At 37.6% G+C, this 27,150-nt stretch overlaps 13 protein-coding genes across 13 annotated transcripts; all 13 read left to right on the top strand.

Annotated features, from left to right (window-relative positions):
• Nucleotides 1-117: 117 nt before the first annotated feature.
• Nucleotides 118-574, top strand: LSM04_006801 (uncharacterized protein; the record flags this gene model as incomplete). Its single annotated transcript, XM_067332774.1, has 2 exons — nucleotides 118-216; nucleotides 284-574. 2 exons carry the CDS (start codon nucleotides 118-120, stop codon nucleotides 572-574), a joined length of 390 nt encoding a protein of 129 aa, XP_067185785.1.
• Nucleotides 575-766: 192 nt separating this feature from the next.
• LSM04_007130 (VPS9 domain) lies at nucleotides 767-1,840 on the top strand (the record flags this gene model as incomplete). Its single annotated transcript, XM_067332772.1, has 2 exons — nucleotides 767-1,188; nucleotides 1,315-1,840. 2 exons carry the CDS (start codon nucleotides 767-769, stop codon nucleotides 1,838-1,840), a joined length of 948 nt encoding a protein of 315 aa, XP_067185800.1.
• A 461-nt stretch (nucleotides 1,841-2,301) lies between these two features.
• LSM04_007799 (uncharacterized protein) lies at nucleotides 2,302-3,404 on the top strand (the record flags this gene model as incomplete). The annotated part of the gene is made up of 2 exons (XM_067332771.1): nucleotides 2,302-2,740; nucleotides 3,040-3,404. The coding sequence occupies 2 exons, from the start codon at nucleotides 2,302-2,304 to the stop codon at nucleotides 3,402-3,404; spliced, it is 804 nt and encodes a 267-aa protein (XP_067185827.1).
• A 416-nt stretch (nucleotides 3,405-3,820) lies between these two features.
• On the top strand, nucleotides 3,821-6,715 carry LSM04_001477 (uncharacterized protein; the record flags this gene model as incomplete). The annotated part of the gene is made up of 1 exon (XM_067332770.1): nucleotides 3,821-6,715. The coding sequence occupies one exon, from the start codon at nucleotides 3,821-3,823 to the stop codon at nucleotides 6,713-6,715; it is 2,895 nt and encodes a 964-aa protein (XP_067185558.1).
• Nucleotides 6,716-7,316: 601 nt separating this feature from the next.
• Nucleotides 7,317-8,465, top strand: LSM04_008653 (uncharacterized protein; the record flags this gene model as incomplete). Its single annotated transcript, XM_067332769.1, has 1 exon — nucleotides 7,317-8,465. One exon carries the CDS (start codon nucleotides 7,317-7,319, stop codon nucleotides 8,463-8,465), a length of 1,149 nt encoding a protein of 382 aa, XP_067185876.1.
• Nucleotides 8,466-9,060: 595 nt separating this feature from the next.
• Nucleotides 9,061-9,600, top strand: LSM04_000025 (D-aminoacyl-tRNA deacylase DTD; the record flags this gene model as incomplete). The annotated part of the gene is made up of 1 exon (XM_067332768.1): nucleotides 9,061-9,600. The coding sequence occupies one exon, from the start codon at nucleotides 9,061-9,063 to the stop codon at nucleotides 9,598-9,600; it is 540 nt and encodes a 179-aa protein (XP_067185487.1).
• A 376-nt stretch (nucleotides 9,601-9,976) lies between these two features.
• Nucleotides 9,977-10,471, top strand: LSM04_009761 (uncharacterized protein; the record flags this gene model as incomplete). Its single annotated transcript, XM_067332767.1, has 1 exon — nucleotides 9,977-10,471. One exon carries the CDS (start codon nucleotides 9,977-9,979, stop codon nucleotides 10,469-10,471), a length of 495 nt encoding a protein of 164 aa, XP_067185929.1.
• A 392-nt stretch (nucleotides 10,472-10,863) lies between these two features.
• LSM04_006042 (Aldose 1-/Glucose-6-phosphate 1-epimerase) lies at nucleotides 10,864-11,739 on the top strand (the record flags this gene model as incomplete). Its single annotated transcript, XM_067332766.1, has 1 exon — nucleotides 10,864-11,739. The coding sequence occupies one exon, from the start codon at nucleotides 10,864-10,866 to the stop codon at nucleotides 11,737-11,739; it is 876 nt and encodes a 291-aa protein (XP_067185744.1).
• A 752-nt stretch (nucleotides 11,740-12,491) lies between these two features.
• Nucleotides 12,492-14,516, top strand: LSM04_002661 (uncharacterized protein; the record flags this gene model as incomplete). The annotated part of the gene is made up of 1 exon (XM_067332765.1): nucleotides 12,492-14,516. One exon carries the CDS (start codon nucleotides 12,492-12,494, stop codon nucleotides 14,514-14,516), a length of 2,025 nt encoding a protein of 674 aa, XP_067185614.1.
• Nucleotides 14,517-16,301: 1,785 nt separating this feature from the next.
• Nucleotides 16,302-17,711, top strand: LSM04_008945 (uncharacterized protein; the record flags this gene model as incomplete). Its single annotated transcript, XM_067332764.1, has 1 exon — nucleotides 16,302-17,711. The coding sequence occupies one exon, from the start codon at nucleotides 16,302-16,304 to the stop codon at nucleotides 17,709-17,711; it is 1,410 nt and encodes a 469-aa protein (XP_067185888.1).
• Nucleotides 17,712-17,936: 225 nt separating this feature from the next.
• Nucleotides 17,937-20,255, top strand: LSM04_001455 (Metallo-beta-lactamase; the record flags this gene model as incomplete). Its single annotated transcript, XM_067332763.1, has 1 exon — nucleotides 17,937-20,255. The coding sequence occupies one exon, from the start codon at nucleotides 17,937-17,939 to the stop codon at nucleotides 20,253-20,255; it is 2,319 nt and encodes a 772-aa protein (XP_067185557.1).
• A 1,042-nt stretch (nucleotides 20,256-21,297) lies between these two features.
• Nucleotides 21,298-23,289, top strand: LSM04_004061 (DNA topoisomerase I; the record flags this gene model as incomplete). Its single annotated transcript, XM_067332761.1, has 1 exon — nucleotides 21,298-23,289. The coding sequence occupies one exon, from the start codon at nucleotides 21,298-21,300 to the stop codon at nucleotides 23,287-23,289; it is 1,992 nt and encodes a 663-aa protein (XP_067185670.1).
• A 908-nt stretch (nucleotides 23,290-24,197) lies between these two features.
• Nucleotides 24,198-26,981, top strand: LSM04_007695 (uncharacterized protein; the record flags this gene model as incomplete). Its single annotated transcript, XM_067332760.1, has 1 exon — nucleotides 24,198-26,981. The coding sequence occupies one exon, from the start codon at nucleotides 24,198-24,200 to the stop codon at nucleotides 26,979-26,981; it is 2,784 nt and encodes a 927-aa protein (XP_067185821.1).
• Nucleotides 26,982-27,150: the final 169 nt, after the last annotated feature.

Genomic DNA, 27,150 nt, shown 5'->3' with positions numbered 1-27,150 from the left:
TCGAACTAAATACCACCAACAAACAGAACAAAAAGGGAATTAAGTAACTATTTGTAAAATAATAATAATAATAATAATAATAATAATAATAATAATATTTTCCAGTGTTGGGAAGCCATGTTCACCAGTGATAACAACAGAAAATATCCAGTTGAACATGAACCCACGAAGGGAAAGAAAAATAATAGTAACGTGGCGAATGATATTCAGTATCCAGTAGTTGAAAAACATCATCATTATACGTGGTTACGACAAGAACGTTTGCTGAAAATTACATCTACAGATATATATTAACTGTAAACCTCCTCAAAGAAATAATACAGTTCCGAAAATTACAAAAGAATTTCCCCTTACATCTATTACAACGATTGGTCTAAAAGGGAAAAAAGCATTTTGTATTCATGTTCGTGATGATCATGTTTATTACTATTATACACTAAAGGCTATTGAAATTGCTTTTAAAATTCAAGGATATGTCGCAGCCGCTAATGCTGTAGATATTTTAATTAATAGTGGTGACGGTGATAATGATGATATCGATGGAGGGAAAAAGCTCTTCTTATGGAACAGTTAATTACTGGGGGCAATACCGTTGCCTGGTGCTCATCTTAGTAATATAAGTGGGGCATGGACTCATCTTAGTTATCGTTCAATAAAATTACGTTGTAAAATTAGTAGAGCATTACGAAATGGGACTATACAAGGTGTTGAAGAATTAAGCAATTTGGCAAATATATGGAGAGCCAAAAATGAATATGATGATGAAATGAATTTACCTCAACTTCGACGATCAATAAATACCATAAAAGATCAATGTGCATCATATATAATGACAGAAAGTTATTTATCACAACGTGGAATAACGGATTCTGAAGTAGTTATGTGTCTTGAGGATATTATTCAGAAACTTGTTATTACACCTAATTTTGACAAAATAATGTATTCCCTTCGTACGGATGATGATTTAGTAAATAGAGAAGAATTATTTAATAGAAAAGGCGAATTATTGCGAGGTAAGTCTGCAAAAGTTTTTAACGTTCGAAATGATCTGCGTTTAATTAACTACAGGCTTGTTCTACGCCATTTTGATCTATTAATGACCCTTAGAAATCGCAATGACATTTTAGGTCAATTAGTCAATATTGCTGCTTGTATATGCTTAACAGTTCATGTGGCGTCCAAATTCAAGTGATTGAGTAATGATAATAAAGGAATTCGTGGAAATTCTAGGGATAGAGAAAGTCGTTGTAAAGTACTACGGTCCCATAGTGCACCTTCATTAAGAAGTCCTAATAGTGAAGTTTCTTAGGGAAGCGAAACGGCATTATCTCTCTCACATGAAATCCATGAAGTAATGGCATCTCAAGAAGGAGATAATAGGAATGGAAATTCCCTGGTTGAATCAAGTAGATGTACGCCAATTGTACTCTCTGTGGATGCCATAAAGAAAACTTTACCAGAATTATCGCTTTCTTTTTTATCAGGGGAAAATTCTAGACGACATGATGATGCAAAATTTTCAATGATTTCTCTAGATATTTCATCTGAAAACAGTGAAGAGAAATTACCTTCTTCGCAACTACTATCATCCTCCAGTATTTTCGCTTTGCTGGAGAAGGACGGTCTTTTAGCAGACGATATGTTTCCTCTTTATCTTCATCTTCTTTGTGAATCTGATGTCTCAGATATTTGTTTAATCGCATATTTTATTGAAATGATGGGTGATTCTGATGATACATCAGAGCGGGCCTATTACTTCACGACTCTTACAGCGGCTGTTGCAATGGTGTGTGAATGGACTCCTGAAACTGTGGTATTTTCTAATAGTTCAATAAATTGACCCTAATAAGAAATGTTTGAAATTTGAAAAGGGTGGCTCATCTACAGTTAATGCTTATTTTATTATTATTATTATTGTACTTTATTTTTTCTTTGGTTTTATATTGTTGCTTCTGTACTTCCTTTCGAGAGATTGGGGAGGAATAAAGAGAAGAATGAAGTTGTTCAAATTAATTATTTTCTCTTGTTGCCAATATGGCGTGAGTTTATGTTGCTTTCTTTTGTTTCATGTGTTTGTGTGTTTTTTTAGGCTTTATTTGGTTTCTCTTTTACATGTATATCTTGACAATGCCTATTATTATTATTATTTTTTTTTTTTAACATCATGTGAGATTTGTTTTATTCTTTTTTTGTTTGCTCTTCCTGTTTTTGTTATTGTAGCTTACCGATAGTAGCGAAGGGATCAATGGGTATACATTATTCCAAATAATATAAAGAAGTAAAATAAAACACAAAAAAAAGATGACTGTGCCACTTATTTCTCTTTTTCTTCTATTTTGCAGTACTACTACTGTAATCTCTGAACCTGCGCAAACACCTGTCACGGTATTTATGTGCGCCGACAGTGAAGATTACTCCGGTGCCCATGAATTATCTTTTATTCAAGACGCAATGATTAATCCCCGTGCTGTGGATATTCCATTTTGTCAGACCGCCTGCTTTGGACAACTTGTAGGGAAAGACGGAACAGAATTCTCGGCGCTGGCGGTGACAACTGAAATTGGTTATGTGAGTTCAACTTCCTGCACCGTGCAGTTAATGCGTTACTCCTCCTATACACCAACATCTATTGTTTTTCTCGGTACATCGGGATTTTCACCCTTTCAAGGGGGATTTGATCCTTTAAATAAGGCATCTGGGTGTAATCCTATAAGAAATGGCGTTCCGAAGAATGCTATTAGTAGTGTGTGTGTGTGTAACAAGTGGCGCTTTTCTGATGGAATCTGGTGAATGTATCGAAAACTTGGTGAATAATCAATGCTCTCGGCATATTTGTTCACGATGTAATGCCACCACGGCGTATAATAGACATGTTGCGAATCCTGTATTATCTAATGCCATTCGTGAAGCCAATAAAGGTGTGAATTTTCCTCCAATGCCATCTATTGTTGTGGATGGTCTGAAGAAGTGGTGGGCGGCGAACGAAGCGGCTGAAACATCAAATCCCCCCAACAGAACCACATATTGTATAGTCTGCAGAATCCACATTTAACTCTATTTTTGTTGGTGCTGAACGGGACTATCTTTGTCGTGAGTATACTGCGCAGGTAACGAAATTACCGATAAGTGAAGTTGTCTGCGTACAGGCAATGGAAGGATTTGGGTTCTTGAAGGCTATGTGGGATTTTCCAGATATTCCAGTGGCATTGGTGCGGGCAGCATCAAATTATGACATGTACCCACTTAAGCGACCTGCAGATGGACGATGGGAACAAAATATTAATTATGTGTCAGAGGAGGAATATGGTGCTTTGGTAAATGCATCGTTTCATTACTCTGTTAAAGCGGCATCTTTTTTTGTTGCAAACTACTTTCTTGGTAGTATAGTTGATATTAAATTGTAACTTTTGTTTTACTTTATTGATTGTTTTTTTTTTTCCCAATCTTTTTGTAAGTTTCTGTTGGTATTCGTACTTTTCTTTAAATGTGTGTGTGTGTGTGTGTTTTTTTTTCTTTGTTCATATTTATGGTGGGTGCATCACGTTGATATAAAGAATGATGAACTGCAGAAACTGCAAAATGGGGTGTATTGTGTTGACTATTTATTCGCTTCATACCCATTCTTTCTTTTTCTTTACTACTGTATATATATACAGTTATATGGATTCTTTTTGAGTATGCACTTTGTCTATATTATATTAATGTTTTTCGTTTGTATTTATTTTTTCTTTATTATTTTCCAGTTTATCTCTTAAAAGGTAGCGAGCACAATAAAGCCATACGACGAAAGAAAAAGAAAAACACACATACATTTCTCAGAATGGCAGGATCACGCTTACTCTACGTCTTATTAGCTCTCACACTTGTTGTAACAGATGCCCACTCTCTTACCGCAGACCCTATGGGACCAATGGTGGACTCGCTTGAACTTGCAGAAAGTGCCTTGGCTCCATTTATGGCATTCACTGGTGGAGAATTGTATGTATCTCAACAAGACAATGCGCACAGCACGGTGTGTGGGCATAAAACTCCCACAGCATTACCGATGGTGTTTCCCGTAACACTTAGAGACCTTGATAGATTACACAGTATCTTGATAATACCACAAACTGACGAGGAAGCAGAGTTAGATATGACAGAAGGTTGTTATCTACGTCGTGTGGGAAAAGATATGCCTTGTGTGATTGCACTTCACTCTATTCCTGAGGATTGTTCTATGAATATCACTGAATCCACAAATTATTGGATCTATCGCAGAATGACAGTTATGTCCTCAAAATCGGTAAACCTTCTTAACGGTGGCTCTGATTTGCTTGTTGAAAATGTTCTACAAGTTCAAGGTTTGCGTGAACGTTTACGCCACTCTATCCTACGCACACGAGAAGCAGTAGAAGCAGGAAAACAACTCTGGGAAATTGTTTCTCAAGGTTGGAATAAGAGTAATAATGTTGAAGCTCATCAAAAATTTGTAGAAGCTGTAAGTGCAAGAGGTGCATCCATCGTAAGGCAGGCATATGAAAATGTTATGGATAAATGGAATATAGTAAGACAGTGGTTAAGAACTTCAGTTGGTGAAATTGATATAAAAGTACCTACTTTTACTACTTCAAATGGAACTCTTTTAAGTTCTCATGTTTATTGTAATCCATCTATTTATTTAGATGATTGGTTAAATTTTTTTGATGAGGTAATGTATGGCTATCATGTTATTTCTGGTATTGAACGAGAGATTGAGGCTTTTTATAGTGGACATAAAGTCTTCTATAATAGAACAGGAATGTATGTCCATAATCTTGATCGTTTGCCTTGTATAACTGTTTCCTTCGCTGTGGGTATGATGATACTTGAAGACTTTCCAGTTCGTCTTGCATATTGGGATATGGTGAATGAAACTGGTTCAAAAAATGCACCTTGGCCACTAAAGAGATTTGCTAGTCTTGGTGACTCTGAAGGAAGAGTTTCTCGAAATCGTAATTATCTTCTTAATTATTACAATATGGCATTATCCTTTTTACCAAAGGAACCTCAGGTAACACGTATTTTTGATGGAAACGTTCCATTGGCTGCTTGTGTACAACAAGCAATTCTTCGTACTCCTGGTCCAGATGGTCAATCCCCACCAAGTTCTATTTATGAGTGTATTTCTTTGTTGTATGATCCATCTCATACGGAGGCGCAACCTCGTGGAGCTCCCAACATTACACAATCCGTCATTGGTTTAGAAAAGGATAATGATATTATAACAGTACATTCCTGTCCATGGGGATTTGTTCATCCCAGTGGAAACGTCTGGAAGAGTGGAGAAGATTGTGTTATGTGTCCACCTGGATCTTTTGATGATGGTGAAGGTGGATGTAGCTGCGGTGCAGACTTCTATCCTGGTCCTGATGGTTGTATAGCAAAGTTGGAAATGTACACATCTTCACCATTGTGGGAATGGCGTGTGGACCCTGCTAATGTTATGACGGCTAATATGGAGGAAAATAGTACAATGCCATTTCTTATTGCCATGCCCCCGAAAACTGCCACCTCATTAGATAGAGTGGTATTAAGAATTCACTGTAGTGAGGGATTAACACAGTTTGAAGTGTCTATGCCAGATGTTAATGGAAATCATATGACAGGAAACCCCACACTTATTCCTCTACAACGTGTTATTACTATTGTATCATCTACTAATATCTCACTAAGAATTGCATCATCAGCAGCATTTGGTAGTGAACAATGCGATTTCAGTATATCAATGCAAAATCCATTGTATCGTTCTTCTTCGCCTCTTCGTGCAGGTACAGTGATTATTTTACCCACTGTTTCAGAAGTTAAGGTTTACCCGTACGCTCTTTCTTCGGATTTATCGGTTCCCAATTCTATAACGACTATTATTTCATGTGATAAATTTCAAAGTAATAAATTAGCTGTTGTTAATGTGGGCGTTTGTTCTATGAATAATGGAAAATTGGCAGTAGTTGTAGATGCACAAAATTACACTCCTTTTACCAGGGAATCCTTTCGTATTGTTAAGCAAGCAGTTTGGACAGAAAAAGAACGAGCAACTGAACTTGGTAATACGATGAAAATAATAGCAGATCGTATTCGGCTTTCCATACGTATGACACTTATTCAAAACAATGTTACCCATTCATCAAAACGAGTAATTCACAATAAATTCCCTATTCTTAACGATATTTATAAATTTCTTGTACTTCCTGAAGCTCCAGAATATCTAACTGTGGAATTTCAAATTGTGGACCGGTGTGCAACTACATCAGGAGCACAGGATCCCGACTGTGCGAATGCAAAATTACTCTTCGCACAAAGCAAAGTAACTACAAGGCTCTTTGAACTGCCAGTCTATAATATCACAGAAAAATCAGAGGACTCGGAAGAAGAAAAAAAGAAGGATCAGTCAAACAAACAAACTGCACCATGGTGGCGAGTACCACTTATTGTAATCTGCGTTGTGGATGCCATGGTGTTCATCACAGCAGGAGTGTTACTGTTTATCTATCTAACGTACTTTCGAACGGCAACGCAGTCTATCGGTGTGGTGAATGACAGTGAATGTCCACATCAGAGTGTTTCACTCACACCAGATTCTCCAGCGGGAGAGGAAAAAGAAGAGGAAGATGATTATGATGATGAAACGAAGAGTAATGAAAGTACACAAGAAACTACTTTGTTCATGGAATCTATGATAACATCGGCTCCATATTGATGTTTATATCGTTTGTTTGTTTGTTTGTTTTTTCACAGTTTTTCTACTTTCTATAATTTTTTTACTTAAATATATTATCTCGTTACAGTCATTATTTTTTTACTTATTTTTGCTCTATTTCTTGTATTTTGTTTTCCTTTGGGTGCGTGTACTTGCTGTTTTTTTTTTTCACTAAGTAAAACTATTCTGGTCTTAATTTTAAATATAAACTCAAATGTCTGCTTTTTCTTCACATATATCTCTTATTTTTTTTTATTCTTATTAACTTTAATACTGGGAATTGAAGGTTTAGGGGTGAGGAGGGGATTATGTCTGAGGGTCTGTGGGGTTTTCTTTTCCTCTTTTTTCTGGTTATTGTTATCTTCGTTTTTTTTTTCACATTATTACGTTCACTGATGTTTTTTTTTTTAGTTACTGATATTATATGTTTTTTTTGTGTGGTATCTCTATTCATTTGTTGCACTCTCGTGGTAGTATCATGTATATATTTAAAAAGTGAAGAATTTTCTCTTTTTCTCTCTCTATTTTTTTCCTTTCCACCTTGTTTTTTTTTCTTTTTTTTCATAGTATTCTTAAAAAAAAAGAGAAATGAAAGAAAGAAATGTTCGTACGGGGTTTTTTACTGCTTGCTTTGGCAGTTTTTCTCTCATATCTGTATCTCCCGGATGTGCTTAAAGATGGTGCAAATACGGCAAATAAAAATGAAAAGGTGCATGTGTTTGTCTGTGCTGATAATGAGAATTATTCTGGTCGGCATGAGCTGCATTACATCAAGGACGCCGTGGAAGATCTCCGCGCTGTTGAAATTACAGACTGTCAAACCGCCTACGTTGGTTATCTTGTAAACAAAAATAACGGTGAAAGACTGCCATCATTTATTGTGACTACAGGCATTTACGTTGTGAGCGCCGCGGCCTGTACGGCGAATCTCATGCAGGATTCACGCTATGAGGTATTGTCGATTGTCTATATTGGCACTGCCGGTATCTCCCCCACTGTTGGTGGATGGAACCCAAACAGAGCGGGTGGCTGCGGTGTGATGCAAAACGTAAAGAAGAATTATTTGGGAAGTGTCTGCATTACAGATGCCGCACTACTGCAGGAGTGTGGATTGTGGTATGAGGAAACAGTAAAGACGGCGTGTTCACGGCCGAATTGTGTGCGACACAACGATACAACGTTCTTTGGACGCTGTGGATATCGACATCCAACTTCACTGGCATCTAAGTTGCGAGAGGCGATGAGGGGTAAGGAATTTCCACCACCATCAAGTGTTGTCAAGCATGGAATTGAGTCTTTCTGGAATGCCCATAACGCAGTGGAAGATCGTACACCACCAACAGCACCTCGACTTTTAGATTGCGCAGAAACGGACACAAGTCAAATATTGGCGGGTGTACAGGGTGATTTTCTCTGTCGTGAATACAGTCATACATTCATTCCTCATATTCCTTTGGAAGATCATACATGTGTTCAGGCAATGGAAGGGTTTGGATTTCTACATGTTATGTCTCGCTACCCGAAAGTACCAATAGATTTGGTACGTTCTGGCTTTCATTATGATATGTATCCAATGTCTATTGTTGGTGAGGAGAGTGATGGAACACCTCTGTGGAGTCGAAATACTACTTTTATGACTGAAGCAGAATATAGTGAGTATACAAAAGCCTCATATCGTTATGCTGTATTGACCTCCAGCATAGTTGTACTGAACTACTTTACGGGATCCCTGGTTGTGCCCGTGGAATGAAGCAATGAATTACGGAGTAATAATTACTCCTCTTACTTTCTTTTTTTTTTCTTACTTTTTTATTTTGTTGGTGGTGGTGTGGTGATGTAGGCGTGTTAATCTAGTTTCTTATTGCTGTCTTCTCGATGTGGACTGAGAAATAACATGGGCAATGGAAGGGGATGAAAAAGAAAAAGGAGCGGAACCTTTGCTGGGTGAGAACAAGGAATGACCATTATTAAGAAGACTTGAAAACGAGAAAAAAATTTTTTTGCTCTTTTGATCCGTTCCTTTTCTTTTTTTTTAAACTAGTTGAATAAGCGTGTATCTTTTTCTTTCTTATTAGTTTCTGTTGTTTTATTTTATTTTTGTTTTTCGTTTTTCAGATTTCTTCGCTACTCAATACATCGTCCGTTTTTTTTTTCCTTTTGTTCTTCCTCTTTCTTTTTTTCACATACATTAAATATGTTTGTTGATGGTCAGTGACTTCATTACTTATTCTTTTATTTTTTATAGACTTCCTGGGTATTATATAATAAGTTATTTTTATTCTGCCTGTTGTTGTTGTTGTTGTTGTTGTTGTTGTTTTCGTCTCTTGCTTTCAGGTGAAACAGAGATGACTATTCGTATTGTGCTGCAGAACATTGCAAAGGGTTCCCTTCTCGTTGACAACGCTGAGCGTTACTTGAGTGTAGGACGTGGAATGATTGTTTATATTGCTTTTCTTAATGAGATTGATGATGATGCACTACAACGAGCTGTAAAAACCATTATGACAGCAAAGGTACTTCAACATCCGTCTAGAGGAGAAAATTCATCTCAGATCATGACTTCACTGGAGAAATGGCTGGATGCTGATATTCTGGTTGTCCCACAGGCAGCACTTGGGGGAAAACTTAATGGAAGTAACGTACAGTTCCACTCATTAGTGAACAAAACAAAAGGATCTGAACTTTACAGTCGTTTTTGTCAATTACTTCGGGAAGCACGGGGAATTAATCCAACTACAGTTGATGCAAATGGTTCTCCTCCTGAGGGGATTACAAATCTTGATGTTTCGCGTTCCGGTGGTCGTGTCATTAACGGAACATATGGTAATCGTCAAGGACTAAAGTTTGAGTCTGATGGACCTCTCAGTCATTTTTTTGACCTTTAATAACCACTTGTATAGACTCTAGTGAATAATGCGAAGAAAAAGAAAAAGAGATTCTCGTCATTTCCTTAATTGAGAGAAGAGCGTTGTGAATTGCTGAGACACGGGGTGGGTATATGTACCCCTCCAGTGAGTGTGGGTGTATAGTGGTTTGTGAATATGGTTTATTATTCCTATACCATCAATTATGTTATTTATTTATTTATTTATTTTTTATTTTTGTCTCTATTTTTTCATATGATGTGTCTATGTCTCTTTTCCTTTGATTTACCTATTTCTCTCTCTCTCTCTCTCTCTCTCTATATATATATATATATATATATATATATATATATATATAATAATTTCCGTGTTGTAAGTGGTGAGTAGGGGGTGTGGAATGCGGCGTGGCGGCTGCCTTCTCACCAGTCATGCAGTACTGACACCTTCAGTAACTTCAACCACGACTACAACTACAACGGGTGGTACTACCAGTACTGCTGGGGAGCCCCAGTGGACACCGCAGCAGCGTTGTTACCGAGATCTCATGAAAAGTCTTCGCTCAGCGTATTTTCACGATCGTGCAAAGTTGTTCTGGTCACGTCATCGTGTTCTTGTGGAGTTCTACAAGTACTCAGAGGAAACAAATGAGGAGTCTATTCGACAGTTACTGGGAGTTACTCATGAGGTGGCGGCGTTTATTTCACATCACATGCGTACAGATGTGGAGCGTATTATTAAGCACAATGAGGCGATGTTAGCGCTTCCGGTGGATAAGGCGAAGAGGTTTCGCAGTGATTATCTCTTAGCAGAGAAACAGCATAATTCATGGTGTAAGCAGAAGATCAAAAACATATTAAACCGTCGACCACCTCCGCCATATCCATTTTTCTAATAAGGAAAGAAGAAAAAATGATGTGGAAGGGAAATTTGAAAATGGGAGTACTCTTGCGTGTGATGCATCTGAAAAATTATTCTTATCTATTATCATCATTATTACTGTTATTATTTTTTCGTTTCACTTGACTTTTCTCTCAGTTTGTTTTTGTTTTCTTATTTATTCTTCTTTCTCCTCATATTCTTTGGGGTCTGTTTTCTTTTCTTTCCTTTTGTTTTTGTTTTTGTTTCATTATATAAACAATTACGGTTATCAAAACAAAAAAAAGGAAACAACAACAGCAACAACAATACCAACAAGAACAAAAACTAATACAGAAAAAACACAAAACAAAGCAAAAAAGAAACAACCTATTTATTTTTCATTCCAGCAGATTTGCGTAAAAGGCAATGACTGATAACTCCGTGGTTGTAGCAAAACATGAGGATGGTTCCTCCATCACTGTACACTTGCAGGGCGCCCACATTACCAGCTGGCGCAACAGTGCCGGCGAGGAACTGCTGTACACCAGTCCAAAGGCCGTCTATAAGGAGGGAGTGCCCATTCGCGGCGGCGTTCCGCTCATATTTCCGCAATTCTCCGATTCCGGGCCGCTGCCTTCGCACGGATTCGCAAGAGTGCGGCGCTGGAGAATGTGCGAGGCGCAGAATGGAATGGCCAGCTTTGCGCTGGATGTGGATGTGCGGGATATGTCGCCGTCAGGGGCTGATGCGAAGGCGGAGGGAAGTACAACATCTGCATCTGCCGGTGTGGTTTCACTGCTCTACACCATTACATTCAATAATGATCAGCTACATTTGCAGATGAAGGTTGTGAATAAGAGCTCTGCGTCCGATGTTGAGTTTACATTTGCGTTTCACTCCTATTTTGCTGTGGATGACGTTAAAAAAACCTTAGTAAATGGAGTGAATATGACCCCGTTCATTGACACTTTATCCAATGACCGTAAAGTTCGTCCAGCAGAGCCATTCTGGGGATTTGTGGGGGAAGTTGATCGAGTTTACCTCAATCAACGTTGTGCTGTTATGTTACTTGATACGTCTAAGAATCGCACCACACACATCTCTGGTTTAAATCTTCCTGATGTGGTATTGTGGAACCCGTGGGTGGAGAAGACAAAGAAGATGAAAGATCTTCCTCCAGATGGTTACAAGAAATTTGTCTGCGTCGAACACGGGGCAATTGGAAAAAAAGTAAAAGTACCTCCTAGTGGAGAATGGCAGGGGTCGCAAAATATTCTGCGTTTCAGCTGTTTGAAGTTGTAACGCCCTGCAGGTATATATGTACATATATAAATACATATATCACTCTCTTTATATGATAACGATTCCGTTTTGGGGTTTTTTTTTACTTTACTTTTGTTTGTATATTTGCCTCCTTTTGCTTTGTTTGCTTTTTGTTTTTTTGTTTTGTGTGTGAGATGGGTTGGGGGTGAAATGCAACCATTTTATGGAGTGTGTAATCGGTGAGCAAAGAAAAGAATATTAGGGGAAATGAAATAGGAACCATGGTATTCTAGCAAAAATGATTTTATTTCTTTTTACTTTTTTCGTCTCTCTTCATTTTTTCTTCGTTTGCCCTTTTTTTTTCAGACAAATTCTCTTCTTCGTTGTACGTGACGCTACATCAGAGCCTTTTTGTGCTTTTTTTTGTCCGAATTTAACTAAAATAAGAACAAATGGAAAAAATAAAGTGAAGGCATCATCAACTTTTTTCTTTTCAGTCTATTTCCCTTTTTTTTTCACTCTGTACATACAATGTTCACAACATTATCAATATCTCTCGGTATATCTACGTATATCTGTATATATATTTCTTTCTCTTCTTCTTATTTTTGTCTATTTCACAGCATTCTGTGTGTGGTGACAGCCCTTAATCAAATCCCCGAACCTACACGTTGCAAAAGAGAAAAAGGAAACACAAACAGACGCCTACACTCTTATTTACGTATATAAATAAATAAAAAAAAAAATATATATATATATATATATATATCTACAGTTTCTCTACTGGTGAAATGCCTTTACAGTGTGAAGACAATCTCCTCCGTCTCTTGTACCGTAATATTCGTACAAATAACAATCATAACGGTAATTCCACGACTCCCCGCGCCCCTGTCGACACAATTGCCGCACTCCACGCCGTACTTGCCACACACGCCGCCGATTACTACGATGCCCGCATTGAGGCATTTAACAGTTATGTGGCACAATTACAAAAAGTGGGATTTGCGGCCGTAGTGCAGGAGTCGTGTAGTTTTGCCGTACCGCAGCGGGATGGGACGTTGGCGGAGTTTTTTCCAAATGGTGCGGCTGTTGAAGTAACGGCTGGGAATTACATATACTTTTTGAGATTATATTGGAAATGGCAACGGAAAATAACACCAGAACTGCAAGATATTCCAATTGCTCCATTATTACATCTTGGTGGGAACTACTATCCTTTTATAACTCTTATAGTAGATTACCTGACAAATGTACACTCGGATTGGTTTATACAAAATGAGGAAGATTGGAATTCTCTGCATGTAACGTACTGTGTACCTTTTTGTGGAGAATTACATGATATACGACCTGGAACACGAAATGAACCCGTTCCTTTTGCAAACGCCAGACGTTTTGGATTAGATGCTAAAAAGTCGTTACACCAACTTATGGAAGCTTCTCATTATTCCGCGTGGTTTACGCCTTTCTCAGAAGAGAAAGGATCTCAACAGCAACTCTCATTAATGTCTCATGGCTATTTAGATTTCTTGCGTGTCTTGGATAGTGTAAATAAACCCATGGGTATTTCAATGACAGGGGATGAATTTAACAAACTTCATCTTACATACAGTATACCATTCCATAACACATGTGTTCCACTTATTCCTGGTAAAAGTAAAGAACGTGTGAAGTTGGAGGATAAGGATCGCTTTATAGCGTTGGCCAGAGCAAAATTAATGGAATTGCTAAAGACGCAAACGAGATCCAGTAACAAATCTTTTACCTCCAGTATACATTCAGGAGAAATATCTCCATTGGAAAAGAGTTTTTGGAATGTAATTGAAGGTATAAGAAGAAACCCAACATCTAATCCTGATCTTTGTTTCTCAATCCGAGTTCTCGATCGTGATATTCTTCTTAAGGAAAATGGTTTTGCCATTGCGGTTACCAAAGAGAATGTCGATGAGTATATTCATCTTATCTACAAAATGAGAGATGTGATTCATGCCGCATTTGTTGCAGATGAAATGAAGAATACGCATCATCCAATTATTTCCACAAATACTCCATTAAAAAATACCATTGAAGTTAAGAAAAAGTCATTGGAAAAATATCCACCATATAATTCAGCAGAGTGGAATAGTTTTACATTAGATCCAGATGATTTAAAGAATGAAGTATTTCAAATCTTACAAAATATTAAACTAAACAAAAAAATGATGAAACCAGAAGATTATGGTGGTCCATTCCTTTCTTTTGTTATACCAATTTGTGGAAAAGGATTATACAAACTACTTCCCAATGGAGACTCTATACCTGTTACATGGTCAAATCATGAAGAGTTTCTAGAACGATTAGAGTTTGAAAAACAACGGCTTGAAGGTATTGTTTGTGCTCAGCGATTATATGCATCAAACGGAAAACAACAAGCTGCAAATTTGAGTTTCTTTGTAAACATGCGAGAAGAGGCGAAACAAAAGGAAGTGGAGCGTAAAACCCCTTTAAATCATCCTCCATCCGAAACAATGAATGCAGCGGCTATAACTACACTGGATGAAATTGATATATATGAAAAAAATCTCAGAACACTTCAAAAAGGAAAAGATAAGATTTCACTTAAAGTTTTTGAAGACTTTGGTCTTCGATATGCTTTAACAGTAGGTGGTGAAGAGATTGAGTTGGTGAAGGGTGGTAAAAGACGTCTTGTTTGTGTTCAAGATTTAGATACTTATGTGAATCTGGCAGTGGATAAATTGAGTGAAATACGACGTTGTATTGTATCAGAAGATCAGAGAATTGATAGTGAAATTAATGCATCAAAGTTTGAAAATTACTGATAGAAGGAGCATTATTTATAAAAAGATGAAAATCTCATAATCTGATGGCTCTCTTTTATTTCTACGTGCTTTGAGAGAAGCGATATTTATTAGTCGAGGAACCTTTATGGTTATGCTTTTATTTATTTATTTAATTATTTATTGTCTTCCTTTTTGTCTTGTTTATTTTCCCCCCAGGCGTCTCTGCACAAACAAGAAAGAGTGGTATATTATTATTGTTATTATTATTATTATTATTATTATTATAGTGCTGTACCTGACTTCCCAAGACTCTTGTTTCTTTAATTTCTCGTTACCATCTGCACAAAAAACAAAAGCGTCTTTGTTTTTCTATTTTATTTTTCAGTCTCTTACTTTGGTCATAAAGTAATTCGTGCATCTTGTAACATGAAAAGCTGTACGTTTGTACGTCCGCGTTTCTTTTATTTAGTTATTTATTTGACTCTCACTTTCTCTCTCTCTCCTGTTGCTGAACGATAAAATATAATACGTTATGCTGACTTTCAATGGTTTATTTTTTTTGTTGTTGTCTTTTGTTGTGCTTAAACCTATTTATATGTCCTATTGTACGTTTGTTGTTTTTTTATTTTGCTCCTTCATTGCTTTCCTCTTGTCTCCTTATTGGAGTTTCTCCCCCAGTTATATATATATGCTAGTTTTTTTACGGCTTTCTTTAAGAAGTACTGTATTTTTATGTTGTTTTTGCTATATTTGAAACTTGGGAAGGAGTTCTTTCTTTACCATGTGTCGTAGTTTCGGTTATCTGATTTTGATATTTCCATCTCATGCTGCTATTAATACTAATACAAATAGTGTATACGAGACTAGGGCGAAAAAAAAAAAGCAAATAATAAATTTGTAAAAAATAAAATCGTCAAGTGGGATTCTCTCCTGAAAAATCAAAAGGAAGAATTCATCGGAAATTCTTTGTCTGTCTGGATAAATCATATGAGAAGCGTTTCTGCAAAAAAAAAATAAATAAATAAAGCAAAGGTATGTAATATGCCTTCTCGTACTTATACATTGTTAGTCTTGTCTTTTTTTTCTGCTTTTTGTTTGTTTCTTTGATCGATTTTCTTCTTTCTCTTTCTTTATCCTTTGATCATCTTTCGTGCATGTAGATCCGCGAAAAAGGTAGAGAAAAGAGATATGAAAGAGATTATAGAGTGATTTATACACGTGAAAGGGGAGTGATATAGTACTACAGTGTTTATAGTGGTATGAATTCCTCTTTTAACTTGATAATCCATGGCAGAAGTTATTGTGATTGTTATTGCTTTTTTTGTATATTTCCTGTTTTCTTTTTTCTTCGTTTTTATTATGTTACTGGTACAATGAAGGTGGGTTATTTGCAATAAAGCAAAAAAAGGAATATAGAAAGATATAGAGAAGGAATGAAAAAAAAAAAAAGAGAGGGAGAGACGGAGAGAACTCATTGGATTACTCCTCTTATGATGTAATTAATCTCTTTGCCTATGTGCATCTTTGCTTGCTTTCTTTTGTTTTTGTTTTACTTTCTTTTTCATTTCTTATTTTCATTATATTTCTCTGGTCTGCAGAGTTTCGATTTTTTCTTTGTATATGCGTGTGTGTCTGTCTGTATTCCTTTTGATCACTGATGTTTGTTTTTTATTATTTTTTTCTTACTCTTTATATAAACCCTATCTATCTCTCTCTTTATATACATATATATGTCAAGAAAGGTTGTGTATAGCATTCTCGATATCTAACGCAAACAACTGTCGTCTAACGATAAAGTGAATAAAGAAGGAGAGACATAAAAGCATGAAACAGTTCATTGGTCCCTGTGCTCTCGCCATGGGTTTCTCCTCTCTTTGGTGTGTGGGTGTCACAAGTATACCAACTGTCATATGTGCCACATTTGCCCTTTACGCCTTCGGCGTTGTGCCGGAAAATAATTACTTTCCTGATATGTGGTTTAGAAGCAACATCTTCTCTGGAATTTATCAACTTTACTGTTCAGATGTGTTCGGGTATAAATTCCTGCGGCCCAAACTTCACGCCCGGCATTTATTGCCGCACTCCGACTATCGACACGGAGTGCGTTGTTTAAGTGGCACACACCCATCCTCCTCACCATTCCCGTCAAAGTTATCCACACATTCTGAGTTTTATAAACGTGGGAAGGGTCTAGTGGATCTCACTACTTTGGGGGAATCGGGATATGATGGTGTCACCATTGTTCCTGTTCCTATTCTTGCAGATAACTACGCCTATTTTATTCTAAGTTTTGCAACTAAACAATGTGCTGTAGTGGATCCAGGAGATCCTTTTCTCGTATTATATATGTTGAAGGTTATTCGACATTTAACCAAGGTAAACTTTGTCTTGACGGATATTCTTACAACCCACAAGCACTGGGATCATTCAGGTGGTAATCAAGAGTTAGTACAGTTAGCACAAGGTACAGAAACAGATGCTAATGATTTATTGGATTCTAAAATAAAAGTGTATGGTTCTCTTATTGATAAACCGCATGCCTGTACGGATTTTGTAAAAGAGGGTGATGTCTTGCGTGTTGCTGGTGGTGGTGTAGCTGTGTCTGTACTGGATTCTCCTGGTCACACAGCTGGATCTGTTTTATTTCTTGCTGGAGATGCCTTAAAAGAGAATGATGAATCGCAGCGATTGGCACTTTTTACAGGAGATTGTATTTTCTGTGGAGGTTGTGGAGCTATGTTTGAAGTAAGTTCACTTGCTGAAGTAATTCAAACAGCAGAATTATTTCTTGGTAAGTATTTGCAGATACATCCAGTAAATAAGAAATTGGTTTCACCAGATAATGTGCTTGTATACGTTGGACACGAATACACTGAACGTTTACTGGGAGAATTGGTAAGACACCATGGGGAAGAAAAAAAATCAGATGGAGTTGAAACAGGAATTCAAAAATATCGTAAAGAGTTGCGTATTGCTATGGATTTAACACGACAATTACGTTCTACACTTGTGGAAGATGGTATTATTAATGACGTTCCTTTGAATAACGGTGTAGAATCTACATGGAGTCTTCCAGCTTGTACAGTACCATCAACACTAGCGATAGAACGTAAAACCAACCCACTTCTCACGCTTAAACGTTCTGCCTTTGAAGAGGCAAATAAAGATCGTTTTTCATCAAACAAACTTCAAGGTATTATTTATACCTCAATTGAACGAGATGTTGTAGAGTAATTATTGATCTGGAGTAGATATTTGGTACAGTGGAGAAAATTTTTTTTTTGGTCTTTGTTGCTGTTTTTTTGTTTTGATATAATCGTACTCATTTGCCTTTGCGTTTCTCTTTCTTTCTTTCCTTCCTTTCTTTTTCTTATATATATATATATATGAATATCTATTTTCTTTAAACACCACTATCACGTTAGTTTCAGCGCAGGATAAACAGAACCCACTCCCCTCATGTTCCCAGCCGCCGCATTCAACACAACTGCTGGATCTGTGCTTAACCACAACGCCCCATACATTCCTGTCGTTACTCCCGCTGCTGGCGTTAATAGTAGTAGTGGTGGTCTTTTAACACCATCGTCGGATGAAGTGGAGATTCTTCCAATTGGTAGTGGAGGTGAAGTCGGGCGATCGTGTGTGGTGGTTCGTTATAAAGGGCGTTCTGTTATGCTGGACTGTGGGAATCACCCGGCGAAAAGTGGATTGGATTCCCTTCCCTTCTTTGACAGTATACGCTGTGATGAGATTGATCTTGTTCTTATTACACACTTTCATTTGGATCACTGTGGAGCTCTGCCATACTTTTGTGAACAAACATCTTTTAAAGGACGTGTCTTTATGACAAGTGCAACTAAAGCTTTTTATAAAATGGTAATGAATGATTTTCTACGCGTTGGTGCTAGCGCTAATGATATTGTAACAAATGAATGGTTGCAAAGTACAATTGAAAAAATTGAGACGGTTGAATATCATGAAGAAGTGACAGTTAATGGGATTCGATTTCAACCTTTTAATGCTGGACATGTACTTGGTGCAGCTCTCTTTATGGTTGATATTGCCGGTATGAAAACCCTTTACACGGGTGATTTTTCACGTGTGCCAGATCGTCATTTATTAGGGGCGGAAGTTCCACCATATTCACCAGATATTCTTATCGTGGAAAGTACAAATGGAATTCGTGAATTAGAGTCACGTGAGGAGCGAGAAGCGTTATTTACAACTTGGGTACATGATGTTGTGAAGGGAGGTGGTCGGTGTTTGATTCCAGTTTTTGCATTAGGACGAGCACAGGAACTTTTACTTATTCTTGAAGAATACTGGGATGCTCATAAGGAATTACAACATATTCCTATTTACTACGCTTCTTCCTTGGCGCAGCGGTGTATGAAATTGTATCAAACCTTTGTTAGCGCTATGAATGACCGTGTTAAACAACAACATGCTAACCATCGTAATCCATTTGTTTTCAAGTATATTCAATCTCTTGTGGATACTCGATCTTTTGAGGATACGGGACCTTGTGTTGTATTAGCATCTCCTGGTATGTTACAATCCGGTATTTCTCTGGAATTGTTTGAGAGGTGGTGTGGTGATAGACGTAATGGTCTTATTATTGCAGGATATTGTGTTGATGGAACGATTGCTAAAGATGTTCTCACAAAACCAAAGGAAATTACAAAACCAGGTGGTAAAGTACTTCCACTTCGTATGCGAACAATTCAATCGGTTTCCTTTTCAGCACACTCTGATGGAAGACAAACACGTGATTTTATTCAAGCTCTTCCCAAGACACAACATGTTATTCTTGTTCATGGAAATGTTGGGGCAATGGGACAGTTAAAAAATAAATTACAACAAGATTTTTCAGAGCGTGGAGTTAAAGTATATGCTACTAAAAATCAAGAGGTTATTCGTATTCCATTTAGTGTTCAACGTACGGCAAAAGTTATGGGTACTTTGGCTAGTACACCTGCTAAAGATGGTGGATTTGTCAGTGGTGTATTACTTGTTTCTGGACAACATGCGTATAGTGTTGTACACCCCACGGATATCCCACTCTTTACAGATCTTGATGTAGCGCAAATTAACCAGTCTATGGTGTTACCACTACCTCGATATAAGTCCGCTCTAGAGGTACTGGAGGTGTTACAGCGGTATTTTGAACAGAGTCAAATGTTTGAAGAAGTAACACCGAAGCAACAGGTACATGATGAAGTGAATACAGAAAATAATGGAAGAGAAGATGAACAATCCACAAGTACTACACGTATTGCGGTTTCCAAAGAAGTTTGGGTGGATGTACAACAAAGTGCAAGATCTCAAACGACTCTTACCATAACCTGGACTGCTAGTCATCGTAATGATCTTCTCGCTGATGTTACATGTATTGCCTTAACAAAGATTATGCATGATGAACTTACCACGGAATGTACAGATCCACTTCCTGTAGATATTACTGGCAATGATCGCCTTTTTCGTTTAAAATGCTTTCATCACATGATGGCACAATTCTATCCATCTGTGACTACTAATCTTGGTACAGGTGTTTGCGCATTAACGCTTGAAGATGGTGAATCGGTAACCATTACAGATTGTATTGAGATTGACTTGCAGGACAGTAAAAAGTCAGCATACTCTTCACCCGAGGTTGAGAAACTTAAGAGTATTTTAAAACGTGTATATTTAACATTATTTCCCATTCCTGTGGATCAGGGTTGGTGTGATTGTGGTATCATACACGGTGCGGAACCTGTACCAGAAGAGGCAGTTTGAAAATTGAAGCGAGAGAAGAATGTTTTAGAGTAATAGGTGTTGAAGTAACTTCTTCCTCTTCTTTTAACTGGTTTGAATTATTCCATATTCGCTTCTACGTTTCATTTCTCTTTTAAGTCAAATGATAAAGGCACTCTCAATGACTTCGACAAATTCCGTCGTTTTTTTTTTTTTGTGTGTGTGTGGACGACGGTAAATATTTTGTGAAGTTATGTATTGCTTTTTTTTTTCTGTTTTACTGCATATGTTAGTGTAAATTATATTATCTTGGGCACTACTTGAGCTCTTTCTTTCCTTTTTGACTTTTGTTGTTCTACTAGTATATATAGGTAAAAATATAAATATGTGATTCCTACCCCGCCCATGTACAACTAATTAAGGATTATGACATTTCTCTTCTTAGGTATACACGATTTTTTGGTGTTTTTCTGCGTTTCCTGCAGTATCAAGAAAAGAGTGTCTTGGACCTTTTATTACTTTGCAGAACCGAGTTACTATAATCTCATCCCAGTGCTGTTGCTGGTGATAATAGAAAGGATGCCAAAGGCGTAAAAAAAAAGAAAAGAAAAACATTTGAACACTGGAGAATCATAAAAGGAACAGAATAGGATATACAAAAGAAGTAATAATGAAGTATATATTTTTCCTACTATTATTATTTGGTCGGGAAAATGATACTATCAGTGATAATTAATGGGATTTTATGCTTTGGGACTTTGTCTCTGTCGATAGATTGCATGACTGCAATTTAGATTTAACTAAATTTTAAATTAAAGCGGGAAGGGATTTGTAAAAAAAAAACATTTGGCTCTATAAAGCGATATTCTTACATGGAACCACCTATGATCCTCCTATTATTTATTTATTTATTTATTTATTTATTTATTTATATACTTCTATCTTTCTTTCTATTTCTTTACATTAAGTGCGTTTTTTTTTTTTCTAGGGGCACGTGGACGGAGCCAACTCCATAAATAATAGAGTAAGAAAAGGAGCAGAGAAGACAACACGAAGAGGAGAGACAAGTTAGTGGATCCACGCGATGGCCAAGGAGGAGATGAAGGCGGAGGAGAAGCCTGTGGTTGTGAAGAAGGAGGAGCGGGCGGAGGACAGCAACTCTGACACCAGTGAAAGCGACAATGAGGAGGAACTGAACTGGTGGGAGCAGGAGGATGTGCACTTTAGCACAAAAGGCGAGAAACGCTGGGACACGCTGTGCCACAATGGCGTTATGTTTCCCCCCCTGTACACCCCGCACGGTATTCCCATTCTCTACGAGGGCCGCGAGTTTAAAATGACGCCGGAGGAGGAGGAGGTCGCCACCATGTTCGCCGTCCTGCGGGAACACGAGTACTACAGGAGTGAGATCTTCCGTCGTAATTTCTTCCACAGCTGGCGGGAGATTCTCGACAAGCGCAGTCACCCCATCCGGCGCCTGGAACTCTGTGACTTTGATGCCATCTATCAATGGCACCTGCGGGAGCGAGAAAAGAAGTTAAACCGCACAAAGGAAGAGAAGAAGACGATTAAACTACAGACAGAAAAAGAGGCAGAACCGTTTAGATGGTGTATTTGGGATGGAAAGAAGGAGCAGGTGGCAAACTTTCGTGTGGAACCACCAGGGCTTTTTCGTGGACGTGGGAAACATCCATTAATGGGTAAACTAAAGAAACGGGTTCAACCAGAGGATATAACTATTAATATAGATGAGAATTCACCCATTCCTGAACCACCAGCAGGGCATCATTGGAAGGAAGTAATACATGATCATAATGTAACTTGGTTGGCAACCTGGCGTGACTCTATTCTTGGAAATTATAAGTATGTAATGCTTGCCCCCTCTTCAACTATTAAAGGTCAATCAGATATGTTAAAGTTTGAAAGGGCACGAAAACTTAAGGATCACGTTAATGATATTCGTGCCTCCTATATGGAGGATTTTAACTCACGAGATTCAATGGTTGCCCAACGTGCGGTTGCTATGTACTTCATTGATAAACTTGCACTTCGTGTTGGAAATGAAAAAGGTTCAGATGAGGCGGATACTGTTGGATGCTGTTCCTTACGTGTTGAGCATATTGAATTAAAACCAGATAATGTTGTAAAATTTGACTTTCTCGGCAAAGATTCTATCCGTTATGAAAATGAAGCTGTAGTACTTTCACAAGTGTATGATTTACTTCGAAGATTTACCAAAGGTAAAAAACCATCAGAAGATATTTTTGACAGAATTAATCCTACAATACTTAATGATCACCTAAAATCCTTTATGAGTGAGTTAAGTGCCAAGGTTTTCCGTACATATAATGCCTCTATAACTTTAGATCGATGGTTTAAAGAAAAACCTGTGGATTCTTCAGCATCTTTAGCTGATAAACTTGCCTATTTTAATAAAGCCAACACGGAAGTTGCTATCCTTTGTAACCACCAAAAATCGATCTCGAAGAATCACCGAAACACGATGCATCAGTTAACGACAAAATCGAATTACACCCGTGAAATTATTGACTCTTTAAGGCGTTCAAGAGAGACGGCAAAGAAATCTTTAGAAAAAGCATCAGAGGAGTTCTTTGCAGAGCAAGATGATAAACAGTATAAATGGCTTGAGGCTTATGGAACTGAAGAGCAGAAAAAGGAATATGATGAAATTGTCAAAAATCGAGGATTACCACGAAAAAGTTCATCTAAACCCAAGTCTAAATCGAAAACATCAAAGACAAATGAGAAAAAGAAAAGTAGAAGCAGTAGTGGTAAGGGCGCAAAGAAAAAATCGAAGAAGTCTACAAAACCATCTCCAAAGAAAAAAGCTGTAGATTCTAAGAAATCAACTGCCGCAAAGAAGGGTAAAAAAAATAATAAGGTAGTTGAATCTGACTCAGATGATGATAAAGTTCTTGCCGATATTGTGAAAGGAAAGAACAAAGTTACCAAAAATGAATCAAAGGGTGGGGTAAAGCGTAACCGCAATGGTAATCGCGTGGTAAAAGCAGAAGGAAGTGACGATGACGACATTCCGATTAGTGCACTTTGTTGAAATTATGAAAGTTGATAAGTAGCCAGTTGATTTTTTTTGTATTGATAGATATTTCTGTGCGCCCATCATATTGTCTGTGAACTGATCTTTGTTTACCTTGGGAAAGGTTGAACTCGTCTGTAGATAATAGTGAATCGACTGAGGGGTACAAATCAAGAATAAAGAAAAAATTAAAAAAAATGTGAAGAATGATTCTTACAATGGAGTATACCCTTGATATGGAGATTTTCCTTCTCTTTTTTTTTTTGGTTTCCCTCTTTCTGTGTGTGTGTATGTGTGTATGCGCTTCTTATTTCTCTTATTATTATCATTATTATTCTCATGCTCTTTTTTTTTAGATTTCACCTTTTTTTTATTATTCAACCTTCACTTTTTTCTCGGCAACACTATGCATGAGATAATGATATAAGATGGGGGAAGAAAAAATCCGCTAGAGTTGGACGACATCCGAAACACGCATAATTTGATGTACCATTTTTATCTGGTGAGGTATTTTGAAAATGCTGAAAACAAATAAAAGGGGTAAAAAAGTGAATAAGTGAAGAGTGAAAAAAATAAGGTGAAAGGAATGTGGAAAAAGGGGTCTGTAAAAAGAAAAGAAGCACAGGCTACTCGTTCACATGCTCTGGGCCGAAGGAAGCAAAACAAAAAAAGAAGGTGCCCTTGTTCATATAATCGAAGATGTCTGTGAATGGTATATATATATTTTTTGGGGGGGCTTGATGTCTCATTATTATTACCATTATTATTATTATTACTATTATTATTGTTATTATTATCATTATTTTTATTTTTATTTTTTGATTTTTGAATTGGTAGTGGCGTAGCGTCGTAGGAGCATATTATTCTCTTCAGAGTTTATATATATATATATATATATATATAGAGAGAGAGAGAGAGAGAGAGAAATGCTGCTTTCCAGACGTGTTCAACTAAGCCCTGATGTTATTGACTCGAGTCTTCGCCGGCTAAACTGCGTTTCGCAGGACATTGTGGAAGTTGACATTCACCCAACTGTACTGTCGCTTCTCACAACCGCCGCACCTGACGAAGTGCGCCGCGCCGTGGCCGAACTGCCGCCTCACAACACCGCAGATGAGAGAAGAGAAGCGGAACAGGTGGACTTTAGCGGGGCTGGAATTAATACCGCAGTGGCATTCTCTCTTCACACCGTACTGCTTTCCCGCAATCGACTCACAAAAACATTAGGTATTGTGCAGTTTAAAAATACAGTACGTCTTTCATTACTGGGGAATAGATTGCAGCGGATTGAAGACTGTGAACCACTCTCACTTCTGCCATCACTTCAATATCTTTCATTGGAATTCAACCCGGTAACGTCCTTACCACACTACCGTGCCCACATCCTACGTATTTGTTCATGGCCTGATAGTCTTCAACCCAAAAGTTGTCGTCTGAAAAAATTAGATACAAGATCTGTACTCCCTGCTGAAGTGGAAAGAGCCGCACAGTGCCTTCAACGAGAAAAGGTAACAATGGGAGAACTTGTCAATCGCATGCGTTTTTTGTCTTTATTGATTGAAGCAGAGAAACGAATTGCACTACATCATGAAATTCGTCGTAGAGGTTTTATAATTCAAGATACTATTCTTCAATTAACTGTTGAAAATGTTGTTACTCGTTGCTCAACACAGTTATTGGCTCTTGTAGATGTTAGTGCCGCATCACATTTAGCTCGTCGCCTTATGAGTGGTAAATGTCGTTTGTGTAGTATTAGTGCTGAGAATTCTATGATGAGTAATAATGAAAATGTTGATGATATGTTTATTGATGATACCCATACAGAGACGGAAACGTCACATGTAGCCTCTGCAATAAGTCTCTCAATATCTCGTCCATATATGGTAACACTTAATAACCCCAAAAAGGAAACTCTTACTGCTTTTTGTAAAGATTGGTCAAGAGATGTCTTTCGTCGTGCTATGGCTTCCCTCGATCACCGCATATGTGAACTCCTTCTTAGCATTGCACACTCACTCGGTGAGGAGCTTACAGTAATGGATGTGGATCACTTGAATAAACTTTGGTTTACCCAAGTCGCCAAGGTTGATAGCTATAGGTTTTATGAACAACAACCGAGGAATAAAAAATCTACTATAAAAAATGAAAAACTTCTTCTCTCTACAACTAAAAATGAAAATTCACTTCAAATAACAGAAAAAGTGAAGAAGTTGGAAGAAGATGAGAATATGATGATGATGATGGTACATATTGAAGAGGACTCCAAAAACCAAAATCCAAATGATATACATACAGAGAGTGAAACTGATATAGATGTTATATCACTTCGTAACGTTTCCCCAATTTCGCATCCCGTGGCATTGAATCAAAGAAATGATCTCCCAATAAAAAAATTACATGAATTTGGTTCTGTTGTATTAGAAGAAGATTACATTTCCCATAATAATCACCAGGTAAAAAATAATGGTTTCATATCGTTGAAACGTGCAGAAGTGGAAGATCAAAATAGTGATAGAGCATCTCTCTTTCTATCACGGGAAGCACCTCTACCTTTTCCTCCTCCTCCTCCTTCCATGACAAAAAGAAACATATCAGACCAGGAGCAAATTAATTTACTTAATCATCACATAAAACGACGTATCTTTCGTAAATGGGAATCTATGTTACGGAAAAAGGAAAAGGATAATCTGTGTACAAAATACATTCAACAGCGTCTTGAAAATCTCCTTTTGTATTCACTCCCTACGCCACATGCTATTTCCAGTATGATGCAAATGCTTCCACGGATGGAGAGAAAACGAGTAGTATTTCGTTTTTGGCGTGAGCAAGCAAGACTATTGTACGCTCCTAGATCGTTCCGTCTTGGACAATTACTTATGCGCTGGCGCTGGCGTGCATATGAACAGCAAAATATTACTCTTATCGCCACAAGTAGACGTGCAAGAACTCTTATAAATGTGTGGAGGCGTTGGCGTGAAGCAGTACAGAATCACATTGAAAAAATACATAGTCAATCAATAAATTACACAAATATCATGGAAAAAAATAACAATAACAATAGTGTACCACAGTATTCATCACTTTTGCACAATGATTGTGTTGGGAACTTATCATCTTCCCGCGGTATTCTTTCTAAAGAAACACAAGTATCGTTTGAAAAGTGGTCAGAGTCTAAAGATGCAACAAATGTAACACAAGGTCTCACATGTAGTACAAAACCTTCTGCAGAGGCTGTGTACGAGACAACAAATCTTCAACAGGTAGAACAAACTCCTGGTGTTGCTGCTTGTTTGTCTTTACCAATGGTAACACCTATAACTGACACATCTCCTCCCATACGAATGCCTTTATTATCTGACAAGGCAACCCAAACAATGGAATCACCATCTTATGATCAACTCGCCGCGGAATACAAGGCTGCTATTATTGCTGAAGCAGATGAAACCATTGCAGCAATACAGGTGGATCGTCTGCGGATGGTTGATAGAATTATCGCATTGGAACAGCGAGTAAATGAAGAATGTGTACGTGTGAAGCACCGAGACGAAGAGATTGAAGATCTTAAAGAGAAGCTTACCGCCATGACAATACGGGAGGAATGTATGAAGTCTGGTCTTGATGACTACAATCGAGAAATTGAGCACCTTAGGGCAGTTGTACAGGCTTTACGAGAGGAACGGAGAGAGTTACTTAGACCTCTCGTGAGATAAATTTCAACACTTAGAAGGAAAAAAGAATGGGGAATATCGGAAGGTGAACACTTTTTTCTTGATACCACGTTTTATTAGTAGCAAAGGTTGGTGTTACATTGTACGGTTGTTGTTTTTTTTTTGTTGTTTGCCTGAGTAATCTTTTTGTTTTGCTTTTCTTGACGAACGA

This window comes from Trypanosoma melophagium, assembly GCF_022059095.1.
Source record: "Trypanosoma melophagium isolate St. Kilda chromosome Unknown ctg9segment0, whole genome shotgun sequence".
NCBI lineage: Eukaryota > Euglenozoa > Kinetoplastea > Trypanosomatida > Trypanosomatidae > Trypanosoma > Trypanosoma melophagium.
This window is presented reverse-complemented; position numbering and strand designations above follow the sequence as displayed.